Source organism: Chelonia mydas, chromosome 20 (genome assembly GCF_015237465.2).
Source record: "Chelonia mydas isolate rCheMyd1 chromosome 20, rCheMyd1.pri.v2, whole genome shotgun sequence".
Classification (NCBI taxonomy): Eukaryota; Metazoa; Chordata; order Testudines; family Cheloniidae; genus Chelonia; species Chelonia mydas.
In genome coordinates, this window is record NC_051260.2 from 12,634,505 (window position 1) to 12,648,549 (window position 14,045).

The following is a 14,045-nucleotide window of genomic DNA, read 5'->3' on the forward strand; positions in this document are numbered from 1 at the left end:
GGTGGGTAGGGACGCTGGAGGGTAGGGATAGGATACAGAGGGACCTAGACAAATTAGAGGATTGGGCCAAAAGAAAACTGATGAGGTTCAACAAGGACAAGTGCAGAGTCCTGCACTTAGGACGGAAGAATCCCATGCACCGCTACAGACAAGGGACTGAGCGGCTAGGCAGCAGTTCTGCAGAAAAAGACCCAAGGGTTATGGTGGATGAGAAGCTTTATACGAGTCAACATTGTGCCCTTGTTGCCAAGAAGGCTAACGGCATTTTGGGCTGTATAAGTAGGAACATTGCCAGCAGATCGAGGGACATGATCGTTCCCCTCAATTCGGCATTGGTGAGACCTCATCTGGAGTACTGTGTCCAGTTTTGGACCCCACACTACAAGAAGGATGTCGAAAAATTGGGAAGAGTCCAGCGGAGGGCAACAAAGATGATTAGGGGGCTGGAGCACCTGATTTATGAGGAGAGGCTGAGGGAACTGGGATTATTTAGTCTGCAGAAGAGAAGAATGAGGGGGGATTTGATAGCTGCTTTCAACTACCTGAAAGGGGGTTCCAAAGAGGATGGCTCTAGACTGTTCTCAGTGGTACCAGATGACAGAATGAGGAGTAATGGTCTCAAGTTGCAGTGGGGGAGGTGTAGGTTGGATATTAGGAAACACTGTTTCACTAGGAGAGTGGTGAAGCACTGCAATGCCTTACCTAGGGAGGTGGTGGAATCTCCTTCCTTAGAGATTTTTAAGGATCAGACTTGACAAAGCCCTGGCTGGGATGATTTAGTTGGGGATTAGGTCCTGCTCTGAGCAGGGGGTTGGACTAGATGACCTCCTGAGGTCCCTTCCAACCCTGATATTCTATGATTCTATGTGTGGCCTCAGCAGTGCTGAATAGAGGGGAATAATCACTTCGCTCAATCTGCTGGCAATCCTCCCACTAATACAGCCTAATGTGCCACTGGCCTTCTTGGCAATAAGAATTTCCCAGTGCTTCTAGTATCTACATGAAATTGATCAGGATCTCAATTTTCATTTGCAATTCTGTAATACTCACAGCTCCTTAAAGAGGAAGCTGCCAAAACGACAGATCCAGAGTTACTGTCACTTCATTCTCCCTCGCTGCTTTCTGACAGACTTCTAGGGACTGCAATCCAGTATAGGAAGTCACCAGCTACCGCTTTCTGGGCCCACCTCTGGCTTTTCAGTGTGGTCTAGTGACACTATTAAAAGACCTCTCAGTGGGACATGGCAGCAGAAAGAGGTTCTTGTCCACCCTGGGACAGAGTGTGAGCAGCCTAAAACTAGAATACCCTAAGGAGTGACAGAGGGAGAAAGAGGGAGTGAATGAATAAACGAGCACAGAGAAGGAGGAAATATCCCTGACACCCAATCTTCCCTGTTCTCAAAATTCTGGGTTTTCCCCTCAGGGTCTGTTTAGAACCTGAGGTGTACCCACCCCTCTGGGCATTCCGCTGCTCCTAATGACCCAGATGCAGTGAACCCTCACATTAGAGTCCAGATAATGCTGCTGAGAGCTGCCAAGCCAATACCAGCTTCATGGCAGACACTCTATATGATACTCACTTATTATGTGCACAGAAACGTTACACAAGGCATTATGTTTCACTAACCTGAGAATTTACCAATTCTGTTTGTCGTCTGGGCGCTTGCTGGTGGTAGAAACCAGAACAGTCCAAGGAGGAAAAACACTTGAGAGAAGATGAACAAAATTTGTTTAAAATCTAAGATATGGCAATAAACAACACAGGGAGACATTACTAAATAAAGGAGTCTAAGCACCTTTCTATGAGTCTGACCCTAATCTCAGTTACAGTGGTGTCAATTTGGAATGACTCCATTGATTTACTTTTATTGGCGTTATCCTGAATTTATCCTGGGACTTAGGAGATCAGAAATAGGATCAGGGCATTGGACCTCATTGATGTGGGGAGAATGGAAGGTAGACACTGAATTTTTCCATTCTAGTCTCATTCTCTGATGCTCTGTAGGAGGCAGCTGGGAGGCTGGCGTCTGAGAAGCTTCTCAATGGCCTGGGGCAGGGTGTCATGGAGTCACAGGGTCTGGTCTATGCTGCAGCCTGTAACCAGTGCCTTTGGAGAGATCCCTGTAGTGTGCTGGGCCCCAAGGACCCACACAGTTCCACAGGGGGGGACCTGTGGCCTCCAAAACTAGGCCTTTGGGTGCCAGCAATCCCCATCATTTTCCGTGGCTCCCAGTAGTAAGTCCAGCAGAGCCAGACTCCAGTGGGAGGTTTGCTCTTTACTCCTTCAGGGAACAATGCTCTCAGTGAGTATTTGCAGTAATGCCAGGCAGCCTTTTCAAAACAAGCTAAGAATGTATTAGCCACTTGGCCTACAGAATCCGACAGTCCTGACTTTAGCATAGAGAGGCACAGGTTAAGACATGGGCCATGTTGACCAATGCCAGGGCTCCCATGAGCCAGGCTGCTGTAGGAACAAACCATCTTGGCGCTCTCTCACCGTCTCTGTTCCTTTAGTTCCAGGTGTGTTTCCTGTGTCTCTGAAAGCTCAGCTCTAAACCCAGCCCACTGTCATCTTTCCCCTTTGTTCTCCCGCTCAGTGCATTTGGTTTGCTGCCCTGCAAGCCTCCAGGAAATCTCCTTCCTCTCAGCTGTTGGTCACAAGGAGTGACTGTCCTGGCCACTGGGGTTTCCGCTGACTTTTCCAGACCCTCCATTCACAGGTGTAAATTTTCTTTACTTAGTTTGTTAATGACTCTGGTCTCCAGCCAGACTGTTGAGTCAAATACCACATCATATCCCTTTACGCTCAATGCACAGAAATGCAAAGGCCGGAGGGAAACTGAAGCATGCACAGGAATCATAAATCATTACCAAAATTCACACAATCACCACACAGGACTTTCCCCCTTTGCCCTTGTCATTTGGGTTCTGTCAGATATAACCTTCTCCCATCTGTTCCTCCTGGGTCAGCATGCCCAATGCTCAGCAAGGAAACAAACACACGCCCTAGAGAGGGGCAAGATGCACCATAAGTTTGCAGGAGAGCATGTATCTTGCTAATCTGTTTAGCCAAGAGTTGGTGCTGCAGCTGCTCTCTGTCCACCTGTGAAGCCCAGCTGGTAACAGAATGTACATCTACACCGCGCAGCAGACTGCAGCAGCAGGGCTCAGAACCCAGCTCGACAGACTCGGGCTCGGGCTCCTGTGCTAAAAGTAGCTGAGTACACAGAGCTTCTAAGTTGCGGGTGGCTTGGACTGGAGGCCAGGCTCTGAAGTCTGGGGAAAGGAATGGGCCTCAGCTGGTCCAAACCACAAGTTAAAAGTGCTGACAACACTGCTCTTTTTATCATGGTAGCAAAAGCCTGAGTCTGTCAAGGTGGGCTGGAGGATCCCTGCCACAGGCTGTGTAGATGTACCCTGACAGGTCAGGGAACCTCCGAAGTACTTCAGGACAGAACCCTTCTAACTTCCCCTCCCTGGCATCTCCAATAAGTTGCCAGCTGGCTACTCCCAGCTATTCAGAGGATAGCGGCTTGCCTGCCACACTCTCCCATACATCACAGCTCTGTCATCACTAACTCGGTTCTACTTACTTGGAGGAAACGCAAAGCCTCGGCATGCCATGGCTGCTCAGAAGACAAGCTCTGGGATTCTGACCCTGGCACCTTCCTTATTAAACCGAAACAAACTCACAAGCAGAACTGACACAAACTCGCTCACAGCAACTTCCTCTTTAGTCCCCTTATCTCTGGTGTCTGGAAGTTTACCTCACGGAAGTCAGCAGCTGATCCCACTAAGGGGACGGGCCCTTTATTATTTATTATCTTCCCCAACCCCTGAAGTGTACTAGGTGCCTGTCATGGAGTCCCCAGGCGATGCTCTGGAACTACTCTCTACGAAACCAGTCAGGACTCTGGGGAAGTCTCCTTTCTGTGAAAAGACTGTCTTCAGGACACACAGCTCACACAACTTCCACCTTCCTGGGTCTGACCTCGGAGCATTCAGCATCCTCTGCCCCTCTGTGTGCTTCCCACAGCGAGTTCACCCAGGCGGGGCTCCTGGGGAAGCCAGAGGGTCCTGCACCCCAACTCCGCAGTCAGACGTGACTCTCAGCCAGCCAGTAAAACAGAAGGTTTATGAGACGACTGGAACATGGTCTAACACAGAGCTTGTAGGTGCAGAGAACAGGACCCCTCAGCTGGGTCCATTTTGGGGGGCAGTGAGCCAGACAACCACGTCTGCCCTTCACTCCATGTCCCCAGCCAGCCCCAAACTGAAACTCTCTGCAGCCCCTCCTCCTCTGGGCTTTGTCCCTTTCCCGGGCCAGGAGGTCACCTGATCTCTTTGTCTCCAACCCTTTAGCTCTCACCTTGCAGGGGGGAAGGGCCCAGGCCACCAGTTGCCAGGAAACAGGGTGTTGGCCATTCTCTGTGTCCAGACCCCTGCACACACCTGCCCTCCAGGGCTCTGCAACGATCATACACCCTTATCCCACCACCTAGATACTTAAGAACTGCATAGGGGAAACTGAGGCACCCCCACAATATTCAGAGGAAACATTAAGAACAGTCCCGCTTTGTCACAGTGCCCTCACAGGCCAACAGGGAATCAGACAGTCCTTATGCTGCATATCCCTTAGCTAAAGGGGTACAAGGCTCATGCTTTTAGTGCAGAAGATTCTAGGTACAATCCCTGCTGATGACCCACAGTAGAATGTGTCTTAGGAGAGGGCCCAGAGGAGGGAACTGGGGAAGGAATAATGGGGGTATAGGAATGTCTCCTCACTAGTCACTCGGCGCAGGATGCCCGGGACACTAGGAGAGGGACACCAGGATCTATGCACCCAGGCACTCAGTCTGTGACCCAGGTTTTGAGAAGCAGCCTCCTGGAGAGGAGCAGTCACACAGCTGACTTCTCAGGGACCGAGAAAGGGATGGCGGAGGGTACCCCAATCCAGGTCCCTGTTCTTCAGGATGCTATTTCTGATAAGTTTTTGGAAAGTAACCTTGTCTCTTTAAATTAAGATGCAGCTCCAATGCCTGTGATAACAGAGGAGTTGGGACCAGGAAATTGCCAGGGGGTAGTCTGCCGAAATACAAATGACCCAACTGACAGAGAAGGGGGTGTTTTCCCCCAGGCTGGTGAGAGACAGGGAGCAGTTACGGGAAGGCTGCTGGGAGGTGAATCTGATCCAATGGTAAACGCCCAGAGAGCCCCGATCACAGCCCACTAGGGGGCAGGGAAGGACTCAGTGCTGGGAGGAGGAAACACCGGGTAACCCCAAAAGGGGAGCTGGATTTTCTACCTATGTACAGTCCTGGGGTTGGGAGACCACTCCCCAAAGGGCCAGCCAATGTGCAGGATCCCCCTGAACACCTATCTTGCCAGACTCTGGGGCACCAAATTCCAGAAACATGATTAAATTAAGAGCCCACGCAGAGGGGAACGCTGGAGGGAAAGAAAAGCCAGTGACTGATTACATGGGAGAGAGTCAAAGGACAGCATGGGTAATGAACAAACTAACCTTACACTACGCTATCTGAAAAGAGGGCGTGATATCATAAAGATACTGGTAAACGTACATCTGAGATAAAAATTTTGGTATTAATGTTAAGTTTTGGGATAAGAATTTTGACATGGATGTTAAACCTTATGATAATACTACTTTTCAATTAATACCTGTAAACAGGTTAAAGCTTATCACAGCAGAGAAACCATAAAAAACCTGATTTGCTGTGTGTGAATGAGGAAACTGAGGCACACCGCCTGATGGCCTTGATGGCTGGGTGCCAAGAGAACTATAACACAAACTACCTTTGAGCTAGTCAGTGACTAACCCTCTTGCAGTAAGCTAATGGGGGAGGTGTGACGTTCTGTACCTCGGGGGAACACCCTGCACCCCCATGTTCATCCTTATAATATGACTCTGTGGTATCCAATGCAAAGTTTGTCATATCGGGTGTCTTCGGAAGGCTCATGATGCACTGAGCATTGTTGTTATAGTGATGTTATAGTAATTGTTGTTACAGTAATGGTATAGTAATGTTATGGGCTGTAAATTCATATATATAGTTATGAGGATGACAATGTGTCCTCATGGCTTAAAATAGGCCCAGGCAAAACTCTCCAAGAGCAGAGGGGCAGTTCGCACCTCATCAGGGCATGTATGGGACAAACCCAGCCCAGCCTCAAAGGAACAAAGGACACTTGCCTAGGCAGCAACAAAGGGTCTGTTGGACTCTTGAGTGAGTCACCCCACTTCCTTTGGTCAGTTTGGGACTGCGATGAGGTAATGCTCACCTGAGTCCAAAAGAGGGGGACAAACCCAAGAGGGAAGAAAGAGCATGATAAAAGGGAGAGATGTTTGCCATGCTCTTCCTCTCTCTTCCACCTCCATCTACAGACATCACCACCAAGCGACTGAAGCACTGATCAAAGCGGAGAGCCTGGCTGAAGGGCAACCAGCCAGCCTGTGGTGAGAAGCAGCTAAATATGTAAGGACACTGAAAGTGTTAAGATCAGCTTAGAATGTGTTTTGTTTCTATTTCATTTGACCAAATCCAACTTGTTTTGCTTTGACTTATAATCACTTAAAATCTATCTTTGTAGTTAATAAATCTCTTTGTTTATCCTACTGAAGCAGTGTGTTTGGTCTGAAGCGTGTCAGAGACTCTCCTTGGAATAGCAAGCCTGGTACATATCAATTTCTTTGTTGCACTGACGAATTTATATAAGCTTGCAGCGTCCAGCAGGCATAACTGGACACTGCAAGACGGAGGTTCCTAGGTTTGTGTCTGGGACCGGAGATATTGGCTAGTGTCATTCGGTTGCACAATCCAAGGAGCGGCTTATATGCCAGAGGCTGTGCGTGAACAGCCCCAGAGTGAGGGTTCTCACAGCAGAGCAGGGTAAGGCTGGCTCCCAGAGTCAAAGAATTGGACTGATCTAGCAGATCACCGGTCCAGATAACACCAGAGGGGAACATCACAGTGGGGCAGAGAGCAGGGTTGTACGTGCAGCTTGTTACTCCAAGTAGAGTTCACACTTTAAGCACCGATATTTGTGATTTTAACTGAGTCTTAAGTGCACTGGCTAAAAACAGTCAGGAGGAAGTCACAATTTTGTTATTTTCTGTTTGTTTATTTCGGGAAAGGGAAATAAGCACAAGAAAGCAGAAATATGACTACCAGTGAGGCAGCTAAAAAACTAGATCTGGACAGACTGGAAGCAGCGGAGAAGGCAAAGGACTGCGAGTTTCAAATGTGGCAGGCAGAAATGAGGCTCAAAGAAGCAGCTGCAGCCAGGGAAACTATGGAAGCAGAGGCAGCCAGGAAGGCAGCCAGAGAGGAGGTTGCACACAGAAGGGCCATAGAAGAAAAAGAGAAAGAGAGGGAAGAAAGAGAAAGAGAGCGGGAAGAAAGAGAACAGAGAGAGAGAGAGAGAGTGAAAACACCAACTGGACCTGCTAGAGAAGCAGAACCAGAACCCCCCGACCCCAACAACTCTCATCACTCCAAAAATCCACAAATGGGAACACTTATGTCTTGCATACAGGATGATATTGCTGAATATCTGACTACCTTTGAAAGGCTGTGTGTAATACATGAAATAATAAGAGAGTTCCTACCCTGATTGCGAAATTAACTGGTAAAGCTCGAAGTGTATTCAATGGAATGCCTATTGAAGATGCTTTAGACTACTGTAAATTTAAAGATACTGTTTTGCAAAGATTTCAAATTACCCCTGAAACATATAGAGTTACATTTAGGAATCTTAGAGGGATATTGGGATGAGTAAAGGGGAATATGTAAACAAAATGAAAGATTTGTTGGGGAAATGGGTGAGGGGTAAAGAGGTGGCAAGTTTTCAAGGAATGCTTGATCTTGTTGCTCAAGAGCATTTCTTAAGCATACGTCAGGCTGAAGTAAACCAGTGTCTATGGGACAAAGATGTCAAGTCTGTGGATGAGATGCTCTTTTAGCTGATGCCTTCGAACAGACTCAGGCGTCTATTGACGGCAGGCCACAGAAAGAGGGGTTTAAAACTGGTGGGAAGGGAGGATCCCATTTTGCCCCTGGGAAGAGAGAAGGGGCTTGGGAACCTAAACGAGTTCTAGAATCTGGCCCTAAATTAACTTTGCCTGTTTGCAAATTTCCCCCAAATGGATTGCAATTCCCTTGAATAAAAACAACGAGGAGTCCTTATGTCACCTTAGGGACTAACACATTTATTTGGGCATAAGCTTTCATGTATCTGATGCACCTGATGAAGTGGGTTATAGCCCACGAAAGCTTACGTTGAAATAAATCTGTTAGTGTCTAAGGTGCCACACGGACTCCTTGTTGTTTTTGCTGATACAGACTAAAACAGCTACCCCTCTGAAATCAATTCCCTTGAATATAGTCATTGTTCAACATTATCCATGGAATAATTTTGCTGAATGACTTATTCGATGTTCAGTTCTCAAGCTGTTTTAATTGATTGCTTAAGTCACCCAGTCTTATTTCGAACTCTTAAATTCTGGTGCCTAAGTCCCCTACAGTTACTATTTTGATAGTCACTTCCCACTAAAGCTGTGTGGGGTGGGGAAGAGGCAACAACAAAATTGTTGAAATATTTTCTGTACTTATTCAATGAAATTTTCAAATATAAAAAATTTCAGCCAGCTACATAGTTGCTCAAGGACTATAAAAACTTTGACATTTTTCCTCCCTATATTCTCCCCCCTCCCCCTTTTGTTGAAATTCAAAATGTTCTTGATTCTTCCCCCACTCCTTTTTTTGGTTAAAGTGTACGGTTTCAATGCATTTGTGATAAATGAAGGGCCGGGGGGAGGAGGGTATCTCTCTTTTATGGACACCCAGCCAGCCAATTAGCTAAAAAGTCCCTTTTGGTGGCTGTTCTCTGCTTGCTTTACCTGTAAAGGGTTAACAAAGTCCCCCAGGTGAAGAAAAGGGAGTGGGCACCTGACCAAAAGAGCCAATGGGAAGGCTAGAACTTTTTTAAATGGGGAAAAAACTTCCCCTTTGTGTCTCTGTTGTTGTTGCTCTGGGAAAGAGGGGAACAGGGAGCAGTTATGCTTTGAGAAGCTTTAAGACAGGTATGATCATAAATCATCAGATCATACCTAGAACTACTTATTTGGAACTCCCAAATGTGTAAGTAGATCAGGAATGTTTAGAAAGACCCAATTAGGGTTATTTCTGTTTATTTCTTATGGCTAATGGACTCCTCTGTGCTAGCCCCAGATGCTTTTGTTTGCTTGTAACCTTTAAGCTGAACCCTCAAGAAAGCTAGTTTGGGTGCTTAATTTTTGGAATCTAGCAAGTGCCTAAATTACAGATGTATTTTTCTTTCTTTTCTGTTTTTAATAATATTTACCTGTTTTAAAGAACAGGGTTGGATTTTTGGTGTCCTAAGAGGTTTGTGCATATGTTGTTTAATTAGCTGGTAGTAACAGCTAATTTCCTTTGTTTTCTTTCTCAGCTCTTCCCAGAGGGGGGAGGGGGCGAAAGGGCTTGAGGGTACCCCACAGGAAGGAATTCCCAAGTGTGTCTTCCTGGGTTCCAAAAGGGGTTTTGCATTTGGGTGGTGGAAGTGTTTCCCAAGCCAAGGTCAGAGAGGAGCTGTAACTTTGGGAGTTTAATACAAGTGTGGAGTGGCAAGTATTAATTTTTAAAATCCTAGCAGGCCCCACCTTCTATACTTGAAGTACCAGAGTGTGGAATCAGCCTTGACAGCATTTTTGTCAAAACTTTGAAAAAAAAGTCAGCCAGCTCTGTGGTCTGCTGGTATTCTCCAATATTCACCTTAAACTTTCTTTCTGTACTGCCCTGTCCATATTAGAGCTACCCAATGCAGCGACGACACTGCTATTGTTACTCAAGCTAGCTTTTATCTCCTGAATGCAGTGTAGACATTCCCTGAATGTCACAGGACCCATATGCAGCAGGAGCAGGACCTGGGAGCGTTTCTAGCTATGCTCCTATAGAAAGAGGGGTGCAGGCAGGAGGGTTTGAAGGGGTATTGGCCGAGCAGATGTTCCTCACCAAGACATATGGTATGGGTAGGGCAGGAGACCAGAAGCTGCAAACTTGGGAGTGGGCAAGCAGTCATCTCCTGAAAATACAAGGAGAGAAGAGTTTTAAGGTCTTCTTTCCCCATAGAAGACAACTAGAGGTAAGATGTCTTCCTGATCCCTAATAGAAATCTTTGTGCTCCCCCACTGAGCAATGAGGAGTGGATGGGAGAGTCCTGTGTAACCAGAGGCCAAACTAATAAGGGCACACAGGGAAAGCCCTGTCTCATCCTCAAAACTTGCAGTGCTAGGAGAATGAAAAACCACTCAGACCCATGCCCCTAAGCAATATCAGAGGATGAGACCTGAATGGAAAAAACGGAGTGTCTGGGCTTTAGTCTCCTGTCATTTACATCTGGCTTTTACTGGAAATTCTCCTGATCTTATTTACACTGCTATAAATCTGAATTACCTCAGTGACACCAGAGCAACCCCATTGTCTTCAAAAGTTTTGCGCAAATCTAACTGATTGGAACTAAGGCCTTGTCTACACTAGGAAGGGTTTGCTGGCATAACTATTTTAAAGAACCCATCAGGCTCCTTAGAATGGTACTGATAGTATGTAGTTAGGGCTGCCAAAGTTCTAATAGCACAAACCCGAACACCCTAGCCCTATCCTCTGCCCTGCCCCTGCCCCGAGGCGCTGCCCCTGTCCCTCCCCTTCTCCAAGGACCCGCCTCTCATTTGCTCCATCCCCCCTCTCTCTGTCGCTCGCTCTCCCCCACCCTCACTGGCTCATTTTCACCAGGCTGGGGCAGGGAGTTGGGGGGCAGGAGGGGGTGAGGGCTCCAGCTGGGGGTGTTGGCTCTGGGGCGGGGCCAGGGATGAGTGGTTTGGGGTGCAGAAGGGGGTTCTGGGGTGGGGGTGCAGGCTCTGGGGTGGGGCTGGGGAATAGGCCCAGGTAGGGACTGTCAAATTGTGGAGGTGAATGCGTGGTTACGCAGGTGGTGTCGGAGACAGGACTTTGGATTTTTAGACCATGGGATGTTGTTCCGGGAAGAAGGATTGCTAGGAAGAGATGGGATCCACCTAACAAAGAAAGGAAAGAGCATCTTCGCAGGCAGGCAGGCTTGCTAACCTAGTGAGGAGGGCTTTAAACTATTTTCACTGGGGGACGGTGACCTAAACCCAGAGGTAAGTGGAGGAGTGGGATACCAGGACGAAACACAAGGAGGAGTGCAGATGACGGGAAGCCTCCTGATTCATACTGAGAAAGTAGGGGCAATCAGCTAGTTTTCTTAGATGCATGTACATGAACGCAAGAAGCCTGGGAAACAAGCTGGAAGACTTGGAAGTCCTGGCACAGTCAAGGAACTATGATGTGATTGGAATAACAGAAACTTGGTGGGGCAGTTCACATGACTAGAGCACTGTCATGGATGGGTATAAACAGTTCAGGAAGGACAGGTATGGGAGGAAAGATGGAGGACTTGCATTGTACGTAAGAAAGCAGTATGATTGCTCAGAGCTCCAGTTTAAAACTGGAGAAAAGCCTGTTGAGAGTCTTTGCATTAAGTTTAGAGGCTAGAGCAACAAGAGTGGTGTTGTGGTGGACGTGTGCTATAGACCACCCGGATCAGAAGGATGAGACAGACGAGGCTTTCTTCAGACAACTAACAGAAGTTTTCAGATCACAGGCCCTGGTTCTAATGGGGGACTTCAGTCACCCTGACATCTGCTGGAAGAGCAATACAGCAGTGCACAGACAATCCAGGAAGTTTTTGGAGAGTGTTGGGACAACTTCCTGGTACAAGTGCTGGAAGAACCAACATGGGGCCCTGTTCCTCTTGACCTGCTGCTTTCAAACAGCGAAGAATTGGTAGGGGAAGTAGAAGTGGGTGGCAACCTAGGCAGCAGTGACCATGAGATGGTTGAGTTCAGGATCCTGAAAAAAGGAAGAAAGGAGAGTAGCAAAATACAGACCCTGGACTTCAGGAAAGCAGACTTAAACTCCCTTAGGGAACTGATGGGCAGGATCCCCTGGGAGGCTAATATGTGGGGGCAAGGAGTCCATGAGAGCTGGCTGTATTTTAAAAAAGCCTTATTGAGGGGGCAGGAACAAAACATCCCGAAGTGCAGTAAGAATAGCAAATAGGGCAGGCAACCAGTTTGGCTTAACAGAGAAATCTTCGGTGAGCTTAAACTCATAAAGGAAGCTTACAAGAAGTGGAAATTTGGACAGATGACTTGGGAGGAGTATAAAGATATTGCTCGAGCATGCAGGGGTGTAATCAGGAAGGCTAAGATACAATTGGAGTTGCAGCGAGCCAGGGATGTGAAGGGTAACAAGAAGGGTTTCTACAGGTATGTTAGCAACAAGAAGGTGGTCAGGGAAAGTGTGGGACGCTTACTGAATGCGGGAGGCAACCTAGTGACAGAGGATGTGGAAAAAGCTGAAGTACTCAATGTGGGGTTTGGGGGGGGGGTTGGGGTGTTTTTTTTTTTTTTTTTTTTTTGGCCTCTGTCTTCCCAGACAAGGTCATCTCCCAGACTGCTGCACTGGGCAGCACAGTATGGGGAGGAGGTGACCTGCCCTCCGTGGTGAAAGAACATGTTAAGGACTATTTAGAAAAGCTGGACATGCACAAGTCCATGGGTCCAGATCTAATGGCTCCAAGAGTGCTGAGGGAGTTGGCTGATGTGATTGTAGAGACATTGGCCATTATCTTTGAAAATTTGTGGTGATCGTGGGAGGTTCCGGACGATTGGAAACAGGCAAATATAATGTCCATATTTTAAAAAGGGAAGAAAGAGAACTCCGGGAACTACAGACCGGTCAGTCTCACTTCAGTCCCCAGGAAAATCATGGAGCAGGTCCTCAAGGAATCCATTTTGAAGCACTTGGAGGAGAGGAAGGTGATCAGGAACAGTCAACATGGATTCACCAAGGGCAAGTCATGCCTGACCAACCTAATAGCCTTCTATAATGAGATAACTGGCTCTGTGGATATGGGGAAAGCGGTGGATGTGATATATCTTGACTTTAGCAAAGCTTTTGATACAGTATTCTTGCCAGAAAGTTAAAGAAGTATGGATTGTATGAACGGAGTATAAGGTGAATAGAAAGCTGGCTAGATTGTCGGGCTCAATGGGTAGTGATCAACGGTTCGATGTCTAGTTGGCAGCCAGTATCAACCCAGACACCCGAACCCAGACCTGAGCAGCACCCAGGTGCCCGCAACTCAGAGAACCGCACCTGTAACTCCCCACCCGATCATCCACAGGGCACGCTTGTCGGGGAGCCTTGAGCCTGATGGGCCCAGACTATCATCGGAGCCTACCTCTAGACGCAGTGCGTCTGCCAGCACATTCAGACATGGGGCCCTGCTTCACGTGTGGCCATTTCGGACACTTACAGCACTAATGTCCTGAGATGGATTGTAGCTTTGGCCAGGTCTGCACCAGGGAATCCCAGACCCGCAAGCCATCCTCCCCGAAGCTGACAACGCCGGTGGAAGTAGGCCCCAAGCAGTCATGGCCCTCCTGGATTCAGGATGTGGGCAGACCCTCATATGGCAGGGAGTTATCCCGAACCCAAAAAGGACCAATGGAGAGATTTGACTCCAGTATGTTCACAGAGACATAAAAGTGTACCCACGGGTCTAGGTACTTTTAACAATAAATGGGGTGACCGAGGAGATGATGGTAGAGTTGGCCCCCGGCCTTGCCTGTCCCGTCATTCTTGGCCAGGACTGGCTGGGCTTTAATGACCTTCTCTGGGAGGCCAGCCTTCGGGGGACTCTTCCTCTGACAGCTCTAGGGGAAGATGTAGTAGCAGACCAGGACCTTGAGGCCAACTAAGAGCAACACCGTGAACCAGAGGAAGAGGAACAGGGAGAAGAAAACCCTGATGAGTCCAGGACCCAAACCTGGCCCCCAGATCCAGTGGGGGAAGACCCTGCGAGAACCTCCCTACCCAACTTCCCTCAAGACTAGTGGGACGACCCCCACCCTTGAACATGCCTAT

At 47.9% G+C, this 14,045-nt stretch overlaps 1 protein-coding gene and 1 pseudogene across 5 annotated transcripts in view; one reads left to right on the forward strand and one right to left on the reverse strand.

Annotated features, from left to right (window-relative positions):
- LOC119564795 (IgGFc-binding protein-like) overlaps nt 1–3,732 on the reverse strand; it is an 86,284-nt gene extending 82,552 nt beyond the window's left edge. For 4 of the 5 annotated variants that reach the window (XM_037887809.2, XM_037887806.2, XM_037887808.2 and 1 more), the window contains exons 1-2: nt 3,594–3,732; nt 1,628–1,705 (exon numbers count right to left, since the gene is read on the reverse strand). In XM_037887809.2, the coding sequence (XP_037743737.1) occupies nt 1,628–1,705; nt 3,594–3,624 (109 nt within the window). In that variant the 5' untranslated portion in view covers nt 3,625–3,732. Of the gene's footprint in view, nt 1–1,627; nt 1,706–2,871; nt 2,986–3,593 lie in introns of those variants that run through there. The other variant, XM_043533244.1, reaches the window with a different exon arrangement.
- LOC102930634 overlaps nt 1–14,045 on the forward strand; it is a 68,831-nt pseudogene that overhangs the window by 35,314 nt on the left and 19,472 nt on the right.